Source organism: Astatotilapia calliptera, chromosome 11 (genome assembly GCF_900246225.1).
Source record: "Astatotilapia calliptera chromosome 11, fAstCal1.2, whole genome shotgun sequence".
NCBI lineage: Eukaryota > Metazoa > Chordata > Actinopteri > Cichliformes > Cichlidae > Astatotilapia > Astatotilapia calliptera.
In genome coordinates this window covers 22,112,331-22,129,578 of record NC_039312.1, presented here as the reverse complement: position 1 = coordinate 22,129,578, position 17,248 = coordinate 22,112,331, and the positions used below count along the sequence as shown (strand labels likewise).

The following is a 17,248-nucleotide window of genomic DNA, read 5'->3' as shown; positions in this document are numbered from 1 at the left end:
AGGGCGAGAGAGAGGGCGAGAGAGAGAGAGAGAGAGGAGGGAGAGGGAGAGAGAGCGTGTGTCTGCGTGTGTGTGTTTTTATGAATGAAGTGAGTCACTGCCGATGTGTCATAGGCCCGACGTCTTTATAAAGGAAGTTTTAAACAAGCCTAAACACTTCACTGCGCGCAAAAATTGGACTTACCACACTCGCATCCCTCTCTCTGCATTTCTGTAGCCTCTCTCTCTGTCTCTCTCCAAACTGCCAAAGTGCTTCTCTGCCTTCAGCACTCTATAAAGACTGCAGGGGCTCCTCTCAAACTTTACTGAAAAAAGAAAGTTTGACGATATTCGCTTTTTTTTTTTACCTTTAACTTTCTGACTTTGCCGTCTGAGTGCTCGCACTCATCACTCTGCGCTCTCTCATTCAGTGTGTCCTGACAACTTTCCTCCTCACTCTGACAGAAGAGTGAGCAAGAAGAAACCGGAGCACGTGACAGTTTCCGGAGTTCAATTTATTTATTAATTTTCTATTTATTTATTTATTTGCCTCCGTTTTTCTGCTGGTTTGCCTATCTCTTGGATCCGAACCAATATGAAATGTAAGTGATTATATGACTGTGGGTTAAAAAAAAATCTTATAAATGTTTCTCATTTTTAATCAGCTTTGTTCTAAAAATTTTTGTTAGTTTTTTGTTGTTGTTGTTAAAAAGTTGCTTTCCCCCCCCCCACTGTGCACAGGTTAAATTATTTAGAGATCAGAAAATCTAAGCAACTGCTTCTTTATTGCTCGACTGAAGATTTGGGCAACTTAATTCTGTTAAAGTTGCTCTGGGACGAAGAGCTCAGATGCTTCTGCAGTGTTATTTTGGCTGCGATTCTTGTGGTTCACCTGTAATTATCAAGCATTCATCATCTCAACACCACTGTGGTTCCCTTTTAATACTTAGTCTACCTTGTACTTGAACTTGAAAGGACAAGAATGAATGAGCTTACTGTTAGGAGAGTTGACTTGGCTTGACTTGGTCTATATAATTTATACCACCGGCTCACGTACCTATCGAGTTGCAGGTGTGACAATCAGCGGCATTCATTGCCTTGCTTATGGTAAAGATGAAATGGAGCTATTCTGTGTCAAAGCCTGGCATTTAATGTTTTAATGATTTGCATTCAGCCTGTGAAAACATGACTCTGAAGCTCTTCAGGATTCTTCTTGCCAAGTCTGGAGCTATTGTTTATATCATGGTGCAATATCTTCCCCTAAAGCTGACAGCCGTGCCCCGAGGCCATTATCATTATGGCGAGATGACAGCGCCTCTCCACTAATTGCTTCCGTTTTGTTCTACCCCTGCAGTGCTGCTCGACTCCTCCTCATCTCTCCTCTTCTCGCTGCTATTGGCTCAACTGCCCGTGTTCACGTCTGCCTCTCCGGTGCCACAGCGGCGACCCAGTGACTTGGATAAACTGTCCAATCAGACCAAAAATCTAATGAAACTCACCACAGAACTGCTGGTAAGTGATGAAGCTGTCCTCAAGACCATTAGGTTTACCAATCAGCCTCTGACATCGGGAGTGGAGGCTGCGAGGCCCTGACCACCCCGTGCTAATTGAATTGGAAGACGATGCTGGTCATTACACCACAGACTGATCTTTTACTAATTGGATTTGGGTGCTAATGTTAGCTTTCGGTTTAGGTAACCTCACACATTAAACTGCACCCACTTTGCATCACGCACTATTGTGCAAACGCATACCAGGTTTGCTCGGGGCTTTAGTCCACCTTAAGCTGCTTTCACGAGTCCATCTGCATGCTTACACGGGGCAACAAACGTCTCGGGGGGGATTTGACTCAGTGATCTCACTTTTAATCCACACGGGAGAGGCGGTCTGACTCAGCAGCATGCCGGTGTGCCTGGTCACCTCCCCTGGTGGCGGTTGCATTAAGACTTGGTGGCAAAGAAGGTGCCAGTGGAGGTGCAGTGAAATTAAATCTACCTCCATCCAGCTACAAAAACAGCCAAGCACGCCGTCTGTGAAATGACAGCAGCGTGTATCGCATGCTTGTTTACACAGAAACATGTTTATGGTCGGCGGTTGGTGAAGTGTTGAGCTTCTCTCCCCAATTAAATGCGACAAGTCTGGCCCGAAATCCTATTGCGATGACAGTCGAGTTAGTAGGGAAATCAGATTTGAGAACTTAGACAAGATTTGGATCCGACAGGTGATTGTGTATCAACACTGTGTTTTAACAGGTGAAAAGAAAACGGCATCATATCTCTGGATCTTTGGTTACACATGGCTGATATTGATTCTATTTTTGCATTATGCAAATCTTTAAACTCTTTTGTTCAGGAGATAAAATTAGAAATAGCCACATACTCTCTCTAGTCTTGTCCAGCAGTGTTGAGAAAGTGTTTGCGTGTGTGTTTGTGTTTGTGCTTTGAAATAATGTTATAGTCATTGTGTAGTAGCATCACAATCTGAAATCCAGATGTGAGCACACCAGGATTATCAAAGGGCATCCGAAACAGTGTTAGACAGTGTTCACTAACACTGGGGATTTATTTTTAATTCCCCCCCCCCCCCCTTTTTGTGTGGAATTCCACTAAAAAGAGGACAAAGTTAGGAAAGATAAATAGAATGGGAATCCATGGAAAGTCCCTGCAAAAGAGCAATGAAACTGATGCTTTAAAGAGGGAGAAATGTGCGTATGTGTATAAACATAGTTCTATATGGGCCCAGGTTTTCCAGTGTGCCTGTGTATGAGTCTGTGCACACTTGCATACATACAAATGTGTATACGTGTGTGCATGCGTTTGTCTGTATGCATTTTTGTGGCCGTGTGTGTGTGCATTGAGGGCTCTGTAAATAGCCGTGGTAGTGTAGGTGCGGTGTTTAGTGTTTTGCTTTCGGTCGCCACAGCAAAGTGACTTGATAAAAATCAAAAAGATTTATCACATTCCAGTATTTGCATTCAGGAAGAAAAAGGTTGGATGCTAGGTTCTGTCGGGTGAGGTCATGGTCTGGGATGAAGAGAGCGAGAGAAACTGGGATAAGAGGCAGAATTAAAGGCTGAGAAAGATGGGGCAAAAACCACAAGAGATGAAGAGAGATCAGAGAAACAACTAGATGACAAGCCGGTGGTGTGTGTGTGTGTGTGTGTGTGTGTGTGTGTGTGTGTGTGTGTGTGTGTGTGTGTGTGTGTGTGTGTGTGTGTGTGTGCATGCACATGTGCACGTCATGTTGCATGTGCCTGTGCACCTGGTATGAGACACAGGGAGAGGCGAGGGACGGGGGAAGTAAGGGACAGCAGGGGAGAAAACGGCAGCGGAGACAAAACATTGGACCACAGACATAAGTGAGCTCTTATAAAGGGCTGATGGAGAGACAATACAGGACATTTATCTCCAAAAACATCAACAAAAACAAGTGGAAGCGAACAACAAGTAATGCAAGGGAAGCACAGAACAACAGGTTAAGGAAGCAATAAGCGCACTCAACTTGTTTATACAAAACATTTCTCAGCAATCATTATTCTAATGTTGTTATGTTCCTCTGCTGATTAGAAATGACGCATACCACTTCACCCATCTCTATTTGTCCCTATTCATTACTAAAATAGGCCTACGTCTTTAATACTAAATTGCACTACTGATGAGCTCAGCTGCCCTTCCAAAGCAGAATCCCATAAACCTGGCATTAGGTTGTTTATCCCCCTCTGCTGGTCAAAGTGGGCACTACACAGGCTGAGCTGGGCAGCGGCACTGCGTCATTCTTTCTTTTTATAGCTGTGACCCTGGAGTTTCCCCGCAGGCCTGTGTTGTCTGTCCCACTTGGAGCTTTCTTAGTCACTGCGTATGTTGTTATCCACACTCCCAGCAGAAAACATCCTGTGGGTTCAGCTCATTTTCTCTTATTGTTGACATTTGGGGAGGCTGAATGTGGGTGAACTCACACTGACCCGATCGACCACACTCCCCTCAGTGAGAGCTACTGTCTCTAAGTGCAGAAAACAGGCACCCAATCAAGATGCTAGACTAATACTTTCCTCATGCTGCCGTGACTTGTTTCAGGATGAGTAAAATTGCGCTGATGTAAATTGCTAAGGGGCTGCTCTGTGTCTTGTTTTCTCTTTCAGAAGGAGCATGCATTTGACTCAGAAGTGGAGCCCCACAGGTTCAAGTCTCTGCCAGAAATGAGCAACAGATCAGCCCATGACCTCAACAATCTTGAGGTAATGCTCTGATAATGTATTTGTGTGTGTGCATGTGGCGAGAAAGAGAGAGAGAGGGGGCGGGGAGCTGGCCTGTTTCGACACTCCCATGCTAAGTCTCTGAAGTCTTTTTGCGTTGTTTCCAGCTGAAGCCCACGCTCTCACAGCTTCATTCCGACCTGAAGCTGTACGAGCACCACTTTGAGTGGCTCAACAGAGTGTCGAAGAAGCACCACCACCCTGCAGTGCCCAAGCTGGTGGAGATGATCAGAGAGATGAAATCTCTCATCACTCTGCTGCACCGTCAGGTGAGGAGCTGAGTTTGTCTGTTCGATTCTCAGCGCGCGCCACCGCCGCTGTGATTGAGCTTTCTAATCCGTGTGTTTGCCCGTCTTCTCCTCCACAGATGCTGAGAGTTGAAGCACCAAGGCTCAGTCCGGCGACCCCCTCCCTCCCCCCTCACCTCCCCTATCAGTTTGATGTCCTGCAGTCCACCAATGAGCTTCTTCAGCACTTCAAGCTCTTCTGTGACTGGGCGTACAGAGCCTTCCTCAGCCTTAAGCCCAAGGTCACTGCAGTCCAATGATGATACAGAAAGTAAAAGGGGGCTGCAGAGCCAGTGAGAATACATGGACTTCCGTCCCCATCAAAAGGGAAACAAGACCATGTCAGTGTGCACTGTAGTTGACAGCATCCCTAAAGAGGCCCAAATATCAACCTGTGTGTCAGCATGTGTGTTGAGGAATGTGTCTTTCCATCAGAGCCATTGAGGATGCACCACAATGCAGCCAGTTACAACCATCGATTCCAGCTCAAGTTCCAGTTTAACTCCAATGATTATGTCAAGAAACCGTCATGTCATGACTGTGTTATTTATGTATTTATTTATTTATTGAATGTTAGTTATTTATTTAATTTTTATTTATTTATCTTATTTCTGTACTAACGTGAACTCATTTGCCCACATTTCTGTAATCTTTCCCTTTCTCTTGTGTCTCACTGAACCCAAAAACAAAAACAAAAAACAAAAAACAAACACTGTAGCACTTCCTGAACTGATAGCTCTGATAATGACATTTGTATAAATCAGCTTAATTTACTTTTACATTTTTATTTTTCTTCAGATGATAATTCTTCCAGTAGATGTAGCATGCATTTGGGGCAGCCTAGGCCTTCACTATTCCTTATTTATAGGGCCCTTAAAGTATACGTTTCAAAAGCTCATAATGTCATCTCCAGCCATGGTAAAATATTCCACATGACACATTAATTTATCAATTCCTTATCAAATTCATTTTACTTTATTTCTTCCACGTTAGGATGGTATTTGAAGAAAAGCGAATCCTTTCTTTCGTACCACAGTCACATTTGTGTTTTCAGTGCCTGCTTCCCTTGTGTTCTGCACGTGGAGGCGTAGTTAACATTGTGGTAAAGTCATATGAATGTGCCCTGTTGCTAAGCACTGATGATTCTGATTAGATTCTTTGCACAAACTTGTCGGGATTGGCCCTTCCTAAGAGTGGGATGGCTGATTTTGAACCTGTGCTTTGGTGTAGAAAAGTTTGGGGATTTTTTTGTTTTTGTTTTTAGTTAAACACCCAAAGCCTTAAAATACTATGTATTGTGACACTATGTTCTGTACAGGTGTACATAAATGTACAAGAATGTAAATGTTGTATACAGTGCTTTTGTGTATTATGTCGTTTTCTACAACATACTGTAGATGACCAATTTTATCACTATAATTTTCATTCATTCCTATTCTAGTATTTGTTACAGTATTGACTATTTATTTAAGTAACTTGGTGGAACTATTTATTTTGTGCTGCAGTGGAGCAAGTCTCCTGTCCTTTTGTACTTTTATACAGTTTTTATTCTTATTCGCTATTATTATACCATCACGTTTAAATTATTGTTGTAACATCAAAATGCCTCTTACACACACTAATTGGCCTCAATGTGAAATATGTGCCTTGGTGAAATAAAAACTTCAGAATGTGCACACTGGTTTTTGCGTGTCTTTAAATATGCGTGGCCTACTACCACACCTGTAATATGAACTGTGTGACAGATGGACGTTTTTTGAGGGGGTGCACACTCAGAAACTACATTACCCAACAGTCTGTGCAGAAGAGTCGAGGCAAAAACTGATAAATGTTGAGCTCGAATGTGAAAAAAGCTTTTAGATTAATTTGGAGCATCTTGGAGTATGGATCCTTTACTAATAACTAGCTTACGCCAAATTTTGATTTTCTAAATGTTTTCTGGTAAGAACGTCAACCTGTCTGTTCAAGCCCCCAGCCAATGGGAGTAGCTCATCTATTGTACGTATCAGCCAATCGCTGCCGCTGTTCTTGAAAGGCGGCATTGGGTGGAGAACTGCTGTTAGTTTGTGCTGTGTTTATTGTTAAGGTTGTGTGGATTAGCACTGCAGCACCCAGTTTCTTTTCATATGATCAACAATATAGCTTTAAGATGAGTTAAGTACCCGCGGTGAGTACGGCCTCAGCCCGCATTCATGCACATTCATGGCGAGCAGTTAAAAGAAGCTGTTCCGCACTGAGCCGGAGGCTTGGTTAGCTTTAAAAGCAGGCCACTAACTGTTTTTGTTAATTCGCCAAAGAATCTGTGTGTGTGTCTGCTTTAACTGCTGGATTGAAAGAGCTCGTCGGAAGACATTGGGACAGTTTTGGAGTAGCTCGGTGTGTAACTTTGCTGTAGCCGCTGGTTTGTGGTGCTAACAAGCACCGCACTGCGGGGAAGGACAGAAACCGTGCGCCAGTGTGGAGATACAGCGCACACGGACTGACGGCCGGAGGAAAGACAGCGGGGAGGGAGGACCAGCTTCAGAGATGGGAGGGAGGGAGGGAAATTTAAAGGGAGCTTTGGTACCAACTGTTATAATGTTGTAATACTGTATTTATTTCCATCTCCTTTTATCTCAGACTTGCCCTCATTTCACTGCTTGGGATGACAGCTGGTGCTACAGTGGCCAGCAGGGAAGGAATTTATGAAGGCACAGAAGAAAAGATGAAAGAAAAACCATGATGCCGCACACAAACTGATCCCACCCACCCCTCTGCCTCTAAGGAAAACCATCATCTGCCACCAGGTTGATCTGGTAATGGCCAACTCAGTGGCCCTAGTCGTCCAAGCAGAGCTTTTGCCAGCTCAGTCCACCACGTCCCTCTCACCTTTCCCGTCTCTTCTTGGTTCGGGGGAGGATGGCGAGGATGAACGGGAGAGAGGGGAGCTGGTGGAGGGAGAAAAAGGGGGAGTAGAAGGTGGCGAGGAAGTGGTTCTGGACATGGTGTCATCGTCAGTGTCCGGGTCAGTCCCGCAGCCAGAGCAGACGGATCATCCCTTCCAGTGTCTGGACTGTGGCAAGAGCTTCAGGTGGTCATCCAGGCTGACCCACCACCTGCGGAGCCACAACAATGAAAGGCCCTACCGCTGCAACCTCTGTCCCAAGGCCTTCAAGGGCTCCTCTGCTCTGCTCTATCACCAACGGTACCCACACTAAAATTATATTAATATTGAGGATTCACATATTAGGAAGTTCATGACCAGTTCTGATGTCTAAAATAATGTTTTGCTGTAGCTTTCTTCCGGTTAAAGGGTTGTTTTTCCTTCTCACTGTCACCAAGTGCTATCTCATAGGCAGTCATCTGATTGTTGGGGTTTTCTCTATATTTTTGTAGAGCCTTTACCTTACAATATGAAGCACCTTAAAGCATCTGTTGTTGTGATTTGGTGCTACATAAATAAAATTGAATTGAACATTTTAGCTGTTAGCAGATACCAGTGATGTTTTCCAGTTTGTTTTCTTCTGTTAATAATTCCAGTCTTTGTACCAGGAGGAGTAAAAAAAACAAACCCAAAACTGTGTTTCATAAAAAGATCAGCATCTCCTTGCTCTTTATGCTATGTTTGAACATTTAGTCACCCCAAAAAACCACAAAAGGCAAATGTAAATGCATATATGTTGGTATGAGTCAACAAGGCTAATATCAGCCGATATCCGTATTTGGCTGTTATATCATTAAGTTTGATACTGTTACAGTTTTGTCTTTTAAGGCTAATACGGTTCTGCACTAACAAATTTAGTCATTTAACCTCCCTCACCTGCACATCTCAATGTGTCCTCATTAAATATGTTTGCCAAAGGTGGAGTCTGCTAAGCAAAAAAAAAAAAAAATCACCCTTTTTCTTCAATCAGCAGTCATATTATCAATAAACACTAGTGACCCGGTATTCTGACAAACCATCCTACTTTGGGAAAACGTCCTACCGTAAGTAGTTTATGCATATTTCTGCTGTCACAGAGTAATTCCAGCACAAATTTAAGTGGGTATGATGGTTTGCCACTTAACTTTGCCCATCAGAGTATGCCTGTAGCTCATAATTATAAAGCCAGGACAGTTTGCCACTTCATTTTACCCGTCAAAGTATGCTTGTAGGTAACATTCACAAAGATAGCATGGTTTGGCACTTCATTTTACCTGTTAAAGTATGCTTTTAGCTCATATTCACAAAGGTAGGATGGTTCGCCACTGAATTTTAGCTGTTAAAATATGCTTCTAGCTCAGATTAACAAAGGTAGGACGTTTTGCGACTAAATTTTAGCTGTTAAAGTATGCTTGTAGGTCACATTCACAAAGGTAGGACGGTTCGCCACTTAATTTCGTGTTGTGCGCATGCGCACAAACAACGAATAGGATGGTTTGTCAGGTAGGATGGATTCCCAGAACACCGGCTCATCCCATAACATTTCCTCCACCATGTTTTACAGATAATGTGGTAAACCTCAGATCACAGCTTTTTCTCTTCTTCTCAGTGTCATCTAGGGTTGTTTTTTTTTTTTCCCCAGAATGGTGAAGGCTCATTTAGATTTTTTTTTTTTTTTTTAATCTAATGTGACCTCCTGAGTGTAATGAGGGGTTTGCACCCTGTTGTGAACGCTCTGTTCATAAAGGCATCCCATGATTGTGGACTTTGACAATGACACACCTCCTTGGTTGGATGTTGTGAAGTTGTTTTTGTAACCATGGAAATTCTGTCATCATGAACTTTAGCTGGCTTTGGATTTCTTTCAGGCTTTTTGGTGTTACTGAGTTGGCCAATGCATTCCTTCTTTTGAAGAATGAACAAAATTGTTGATTTGGCCACTCCCAAAGTTTATTTAATCCATCAGATTTATTTTATTCGTTTCGGTCTAATGATGGCCTCCTTCACTTCCATCGCCATCTCTTTGAACCTATTCTATTAGGATATCCAGTGAAAAGCTACGAAGTGCAAATTCAGCACTTGTGATCAACTCCAAATATTTTATCTGTTTAATTTATCACGAGTTAAAATCCACTGTGGAAGTGTACAGAGGCAAAAATACCAAATTATGTCGCTGTCCAAAAACCCTAATGGACTAACTCTATAACAGGGGATTCAAGAATTGTCTGCTACGTCTTTGTTTCAATCCTGATGGTGTTTTCATGTTTGCCATCTCATATCTAACTCGATGATGTACATTTCAAATACAGAAGACGTTCTGCAGTCAATTGGCTTCTACAGCTAAAATACAGATCCATTAATATTTTAATTCCTGCGATCAGGAATACAGGAATAGCATGTCATGTAAACAATATTTAATAAACCCAGTTTACTAGAACTGACCAGGAGATTAATCAGAAGCAGTGAGTGATTAGGGAATGAATGAGAAGAGGACTGAATATCAGCAGGAAGACATACAATCTAACCAGCACCTCCCAGCCTGCCTTTTTCACATCTTAAATCGGGCCACAGTCAGGTTGATGGAAAGTGTCAAAAAGGCAAATTTCAATGTAAAATAAAGAGCTAATTTCTGACATAAAACAAGATGTTATACTATACGATGCATAGCAAAAGAAATGACTTAGATATGGGTTTGATTGTATTTTGCACAAATAATGATGTCATATGATTAACCATGTTTTCCTCCTGAATAGTTACCTTTATTTTGCAGGTCACACTCAGGGGAGAAGCCTTATAAATGTCAGGACTGCGGCAAAGCCTTCAAACGCTCTTCTCTTCTCCAGGTGAGACGCCAAAAAAGGTTTTTTTTGTTTGTTTGTTTTTTTCAATGTTTACAAATGAGATATTTCACCATATCGGTTTCTGCCCAGGTCCACCAGAGTGTCCACACTGGAGTGCGTACCTTCTTGTGTCCCTACTGCCCCCTTACTTTTAAATGGAGTTCTCACTACCAGTATCACCTGCGCCAACACACAGGAGAATGCCCATACCCGTGTGACACTTGTCCGAAGGCCTTCAAGAACTCGAGCAGTCTGCGGAGACACAAGAATGTCCATCTCGGTCTCAAACCTTACACCTGCACAGTGTGTAACAAATCCTTCACGCAGTCCACCAACCTGAGGCAGCACATGAGGATACATACAGGCGAGAGGCCCTACATCTGCGGTGAGTGTGGACGAAGCTTTACTCATTCGTCAAACCTGGCCCTGCACAAGAACTCGCACTCCAACCTAAACGCAGGTGGGAAAGAGGGAAAGAGGGGCGAGGATGCAAGGAAGAGAAATGAGGTAGTGGAGGTGGTGGTGGGGGGAGAGGAAGTGACATCATCAATGTTGACAGACATGGTGGGATTTGTGAGCCAGGAAGGAACTGATGGAGTTGGGGTGGGGATGGAAGAAGTGTTCCTGTCAACCACTTCCTCTGGCCAGAATCCAGGCCTTCTCCCCCAGCTCACCCTCACTTCTTCTGGGGAGAACATGTGCACATCTAGAGCCATTGGGACAGAGGTTCACCTGAGTACAGACACCGGAGCCAGTGTGCTCTTGTACAGCTGTGGCAGCTGCAGCCACACTTTTGGCACACGGACAGACCTAGAGGAGCACCAGGCCATTCACATGGCTCCAGAGGAAGATGGGGTTGGTGGAGGGGCAGGGGTCGGCTCTGGGATGGAAGTTGGGGATGGGCTGGTGGGAGCTGGACACCTGCTTGCTGACTTTGAGGAGGTGGTGGAAACTACCACAGTGGCTGAAAGTGGACACACGACAGAGGTGCTCCTTGGATTGTCAGAGGGAGTAGATGGCAGCAATGCAGTAAGTGATGGGTTCAAACGGATAAATGCACATTGCATAAAAATATTTATCTCAAAAACTGCCAACATCACACATTTCTTTAAATGCTTTAAAATTTGTAGTTGTACAATTAAGCCCAATTTAGATCCTACAAATAGTAGAAACACATTCATAATAGTGGTAGAACCGATTTGAAATAGGCCGTTAGGCAGAAAAACTGTGATAACCATGAATTGTTGGTTGTGCACTTGAAACCGCTGTCAGTCAACTCATAGGCTGACACAGGTTTTTGCAACAAACTTTGTGATTGGCTCATCCTGTAACTGCTGCTGCAGCTTATGTGTCGTCTGAACATGATGTTGGTGTGTGAAGGCCACAAATGATCAACACCCAAACAAGCATTGTTAACATGAACCCAGTGGTATGCAAAATAAACTGGCGTGAATTCAAAAGGTTTTCCCTGTTAGATAGTGTAGCTTCTGTTTTTTTATGTAATGTGGGGCAGAAGTATAAGTACTCTTAATTAAAATATACTTTGAATTGGAGCAAATAAAAGTCCCTATAAAGCCAATGAGTTCAGTTTGAGGACATATATTTTTGATATGTATTACTACTTCCTTTGGTTTGTCCTCAGAATGTCGGCACCACCCAGGCCCAGTTTGACCTGTTACAGAGCTTCACTGAGGTGACTCAGAGCTCTGAGACCGTTCAGCCAGAGGCCAGAACCACATGGGCAGGGCTGTCATGTGGCTACTGCAATAAGACCTTTAAGACGAGCGGAGGCCTCAATAGACATGTATCACTGGTGAGAATGACTGTTGCAACTGTTCTACTACTAACACTTTTGTACAGATTACAAAACCTACAGCAAGACTAACATTTATCCATCTTAAAGGTCCTTTTGTTAGTGTTAGTATAAGTGTGTCATATATCAAGAATGGGACTTTTATGGATTGTTTTATCATGCCCATGCTGTGTCTGTAGCTCTACATGAAATCTAACAGGCCTTTCCAAAAGAGCCCTCCAGCTCTCTATGAACTGTCGGTAACAAAAAAAGTCCAAATCGCACACATTTAAAACCACAATCCAACTCAGTACAGTGATGCAGTCATGCTGAAGTCACTATGTTAGATAAAACACAATGTTTTCCTGCAGTTGTGTTACCATTTCCAATAGTACATTAATTTTTAGCTAATTTTTCACTCGTTTGTGTTTGGGAATGCTAAGAAATAATCCAACTAATTTTAAGTGGCACTGTAGGTGATATAGGGAAAAAAATGCACCCCACTCCCAGTCCTTGTTTATTGGTCTGAAACTGGTCTTCGAGTTTCCATAAGTTCCGATTTCCTCCAAGAATGTTTTCTTTTCCTGCTGAGGGAACATTGCCACCAAAAATAAAAGTAGCGCATTGGAGTGCACGAAGACTCTTACATGGTCTTGCAGTAAGCAACAGGAAATTTAGTGTCATTTATTGCTTTTCTTGTGGCTGAGATGTTTTAGAGTCAGAGCTGGCAGTGCCAAAAAGGAAAAAAGTTGGATCGTTGGTGTAGGTGGGACTAAAGAGTTGTGGCATCACAACATTATGAAAGTCTTCATAGCTTGTGTTCAAGGCAGTTTCTGAGTGAACTGTGTGCATTGCTCTCTGGGTTCTGCATTTTCTATAATGTACTAATATTTATTTAGATCAGTGCTTTCTAATAAAAAAAACAACAACTATCAAATGAACTACCTCCTGTTTTCATTTTCTTTTTTTTTTCCCTCCAGATGCACTCTCTTTCATCACAGTCCCGTTCCCAGTTCAGCTGCTCTGCCTGCGACCGCTCTTTCCCTCTTCTCTCCTCGCTCCTCACGCACCAACACTCCCACACTCCCGAGCAGCGTCTCCTGGCTGAGGCAGAGGCCGAAATCGTGTGCCCTCCATCGCTTTCCTTGTCTCTCCCGCTTCCCTCTTCTCCGAGCCAGGCTGACAAGCAGCAGGAGGACCAGAGGGAGATTCATGTCGACATCATAGCCGTTGGAGAGGAACAAGAGGAGCAGCCAGCAAAACCAACCAAAGCCCACAAAAAGACGGGATCTAGCAAGAGCACTCCTGCTGGAGGTAAAGATAATTAGAAAGAAAGCAGATGAGGCATAAAACTGTGCTGATATTCAGTCTCTTTTTTTTTCTATTTTTTTAAAGAACTCCTTATTCTGCTGTTCTTTTTGTTGTTGTTATTTTTAAACTCGTGTCTCACATGTTCACACAGAAAGGCCATACCGCTGTTCAGAGTGTGGAAAAGCCTTCAAAGGTTCATCAGGGTTGAAATACCACATGAGGGATCACACTGGGGAAAGGCCCTACCGCTGCACGGAGTGTGGAAAGAGCTTCAAGAGATCATCACTGCTCTCTATCCATCAGCGGGTAAGGCTCACTCTTCTGTTCCACTCAAATAAATCAAATAAGGTTTTAATTACCAAAATAATTTTCTTGATGTGAGGTTTCTTGATTGTGGTCTGTGTGAAACTCTACATTCCACTTGATTAGGTATTTTAGCTCTCATGTAATTACCTCTGGAGATGAATGCAGTCTACATCAGACAAATGCAAACAGCAAAAGGAAAAAAAATATGGTGTAAGTTATTGGTCTCTCATGACTAAAGTCACTGTCACTCAGTGCTTCAGTTGTAACAAGCGTTCATATTTTGATGTTCCCTGTGATGACTTCCACTCTTTGTCAAGCTCAGTTCTAGATTCTTCTTTTGGTAGGACACTAAAAATTAACTCCCCCCTTTTTTAACATATATCTTACCTAGGTGCATACAGGTGTACGGGCATTTCAGTGCCCTCACTGCCCACTCACCTTCAAGTGGAGCTCCCACTACCAGTACCACTTGCGGCAGCACACAGGTGAGAGGCCATATGTGTGTAAAGAGTGCGGCAAGTCCTTCAAGAACACCAGCTGCCTGCGCAGACACAGTCAGATGCACTCTGGTCTGCGGCCTCATACGTGCTCCATCTGCTCCAAGTCCTTCTCCCAGACGTCAAATCTGAAACAGGTCAGTGCAGCTGCAGTGTCATGTTATAAAATGTTCAGTTTTATCAACTGATTTCATAACTTCTTTTCTTTTCTTTTTTTTGGTTACTATTTTTCTGAGAGCAGCATGAACGCACGCATTCAGGCGAGAGACCTTTTCAGTGCACCCACTGCAGTAAGAGTTTTACTCATTCCTCCAACCTTCAACTCCACCTTCGCACACACTCCTCACGCAAGGACTACAAATGCCCCTACTGCTCGAAGGAGTTTGTCATGCACTCCTACTTGCAGAGGCATATCCGCACCCACGGCACTGGCGTTTCCCTGCCATGCCCAGGTGGTGGAGGTAAAGACGGCGTGGCTGTGAAAGCCAGTGTTGGAGGAGTAACCACCACCACAACCCTGCTGAACCCCATCACCCTGGAAGCCTCAGGAAACAATGGCAGTCTGATTGTATCCCAACCAGCACTTAATATTCCCCCCAACACCTCCCAGAACTACTTCATGATACAGACAGCAAGCGGCCTGCAGCTCATTCCTCTGTCAACGCCTACGCCAGTCCAGCCACCACCTCCTCCGCCACCACCGCAACCGTCCCAGCCTCAAAACTTCCTCCTCTTGCAGTGCCCCTCCAACAACGGCAGCCAGTCCAGCCTGATTCTCCTCCCCACAGCAAACAACCCTCCACCAGCTCCAGAGCCTCAGTCCCTCCCCATGCTTCAGACTATCCAAGCATTCCAGCCTGTGCTTAACCAAAACCAGACTCAGATACCCCAGTTTCCATCTGTATCACAGCAACAACAAATCATAATTACTAACAACAGTAACAATGCACACACTCCAGTTGCCACACCAATGCACAACCTCTCAGCCAGCTCCCTACTTACGAAGCCGATACTGGGGAAGAGCACACGGACTGCACGAGGCAGACGGGGGCGCAAACCAAAAGCTACACTTCTGAAATCGGCCCCAACCCCAGTCAGTCACACTGCAGGCGGAGCTGCTGCAGTAACAAACTCTAATGTGACCAGTGGCACCCAGACTGTTACTGCTGCTAATACTACCACAAACTCATCTTCTCTACCCACAACATCTGACACCATTACCCCGACTCTGTCATCCCCTGCCACTGTAGCCCCCATAGCGGATACCTCAGGACCCTTGCCGACTGTTACCATGGTTACACCAGCCACCACAGTAGCTGCAGCATCAGATTCTGCTCCTGTCCCTGCAGAAAGGAAACCTCATTCCACTGTGGAGCAAATGAGGACTGGGGAAACTTTGTCAGGGAAAGAGTTTGTGTTGTGTTTTGATAATGAAGAACAGGCAAAGGAGGGGATGAATATCGGGGAGGCCGGGGAGTCATACGTGCTGCAGTTTGAAGGGAATTCATCTGGGGAGGCAATCGATGAAGGAATGGGTGGAGAGGGAAAGTCACTCGTGCTGCAGTTCAAGACAGATGTGCCAGGTGAAGAGGAAAAAGGGGTAGATAAGGGAGGGATGATGTCACTCCTGCAAGAATGGAGTGGAGAAAAGCAGGATGGGAGACAATCGGGAGGGGATGGCAGCCAGGGGGAGTCGTATGTCCTTCATTTCCACACTGACACACAGGATAGTGGTTCAACCAGTGCTACCTTCAGCCAAGGGCAGGACAACAGCCTGCAGCTTTCGTGCACATCTACCCAAGGCTTAGTACCCCTTAATGGGCAGGAGGTGGTGTTTGAGCTGGGGGGTGAGACCAAGCTGGAACAGGAAACTGAGGAAGGCATGCAGATGATAGCCCTGATAGAAGGTGAAGGAGGAATGATAGGAGAGGAGGGCCGAGGTTGCAGTACTGGAAGTGGCACAGTTACTGAGGGTGGAGGAGGAATGGAAAGTATCTTTCAGCTGGAAAGTGGAGATGAAATTGTAATAATTGAAGTCAGCACCAGCAGCTTAAGAGAAGGGGGAATGGAGAGAGAAGGGGACGGGGAGATCCCACAAAGTAGCGAGGTGAAATATGAAGGTGTAACAGCAGAGGCCAAGGAAAAGTCTACAAAGGAAGTGAACTCTGCAGTCAGCTCAGAGGAAGACGCACTGAATGGACCTAGCTCTAAACCTAAAGAGGTGCAGTTCTCTAACTGAGAACGGTGTGCATGTTAGAGACGAATAAAGCGTATGTATGAGTAAATGCCTCACTTTTTGTGGGCTGTTTGTTAGCACTTTATAGTCAGTTGAGTTCTCATGCAAGTGAGCGAGGACATGCAGTTAGATGAGTACTGTGTTGTAATGCCATGCCAAATGTTATACATTTAAATAGGCTGTACATGGACCTCAGAATATTCCTAAAGATTAGTTTAAATGATACTGTCGTTGGCAGTTTTATTAAGTAAATATGTTTTTTGTGAATAAATGTTGTATATTGCCTACTTTCTTCACAATGTTAATAGTAACTAATAATTAATAAATCTGTTAATACCTTTTGTCATTTGGATTTTTAATTATTTTTACTACTTGTAGGTAGGGTGTCCACATCCCAACAAACAAAATGTTGAACAAAGAGTGTGTTAATATTGTTTAGTTGTATTTCACCTGCTGTTTAGTTTCAGTTCAGGGATACATCCAGAGTTAAGCACGTCCATTTCTGAGGTACATACAAGCCACAAGGCAGGATGACTGGTCAGGTGTCAAATTCATTTCAGTTCATGGACTGCATGCCACCACTAAAGGCATAAAATTAATAAGAGCAACCCTTTTTTTTTTAAAGTAATAGTAAAAGCCCACATCGCAGCACCACAAATAGCCTTTGATTATACACTCACACGACTATTTCTTAGATATACCTTGCAAGTACTGAGTTAGACCCTCTTTTGACTTCAGCACAGCCTTAAATCTTTGTGGCACAGATTCAACAAGGTGCTGGAAACATTCCTCAGAGATTTTGCATCACAAAAATGCATCACAGATAGCATCTGCAGATTCGTCGGA

At 43.9% G+C, this 17,248-nt stretch overlaps 2 protein-coding genes across 3 annotated transcripts; both read left to right on the top strand.

The window, feature by feature from the left end:
• The first annotated feature begins 452 nt into the window (after positions 1 to 452).
• Positions 453 to 6,192, top strand: il11a (interleukin 11a). 2 transcript variants are annotated; one of them, XM_026184882.1, is made up of 5 exons: positions 453 to 581; positions 1,334 to 1,491; positions 4,118 to 4,213; positions 4,339 to 4,500; positions 4,599 to 6,192. In XM_026184882.1, the coding sequence occupies exons 1-5, from the start codon at positions 575 to 577 to the stop codon at positions 4,776 to 4,778; spliced, it is 603 nt and encodes a 200-aa protein (XP_026040667.1). In that variant the 5' UTR covers positions 453 to 574; the 3' UTR covers positions 4,779 to 6,192. The 2 variants fall into 2 exon arrangements, with proteins under 2 accessions (XP_026040667.1, XP_026040666.1); XM_026184881.1 differs by lacking the exon at positions 453 to 581 and adding an exon at positions 936 to 1,086.
• A 334-nt stretch (positions 6,193 to 6,526) lies between these two features.
• Positions 6,527 to 16,748, top strand: znf628 (zinc finger protein 628). The gene is made up of 9 exons (XM_026185219.1): positions 6,527 to 6,685; positions 7,138 to 7,702; positions 10,191 to 10,263; positions 10,351 to 11,289; positions 11,903 to 12,073; positions 13,033 to 13,366; positions 13,515 to 13,669; positions 14,061 to 14,303; positions 14,408 to 16,748. The coding sequence occupies exons 2-9, from the start codon at positions 7,317 to 7,319 to the stop codon at positions 16,403 to 16,405; spliced, it is 4,299 nt and encodes a 1,432-aa protein (XP_026041004.1). The 5' UTR covers positions 6,527 to 6,685; positions 7,138 to 7,316; the 3' UTR covers positions 16,406 to 16,748.
• The last annotated feature ends 500 nt before the right edge of the window (positions 16,749 to 17,248 follow it).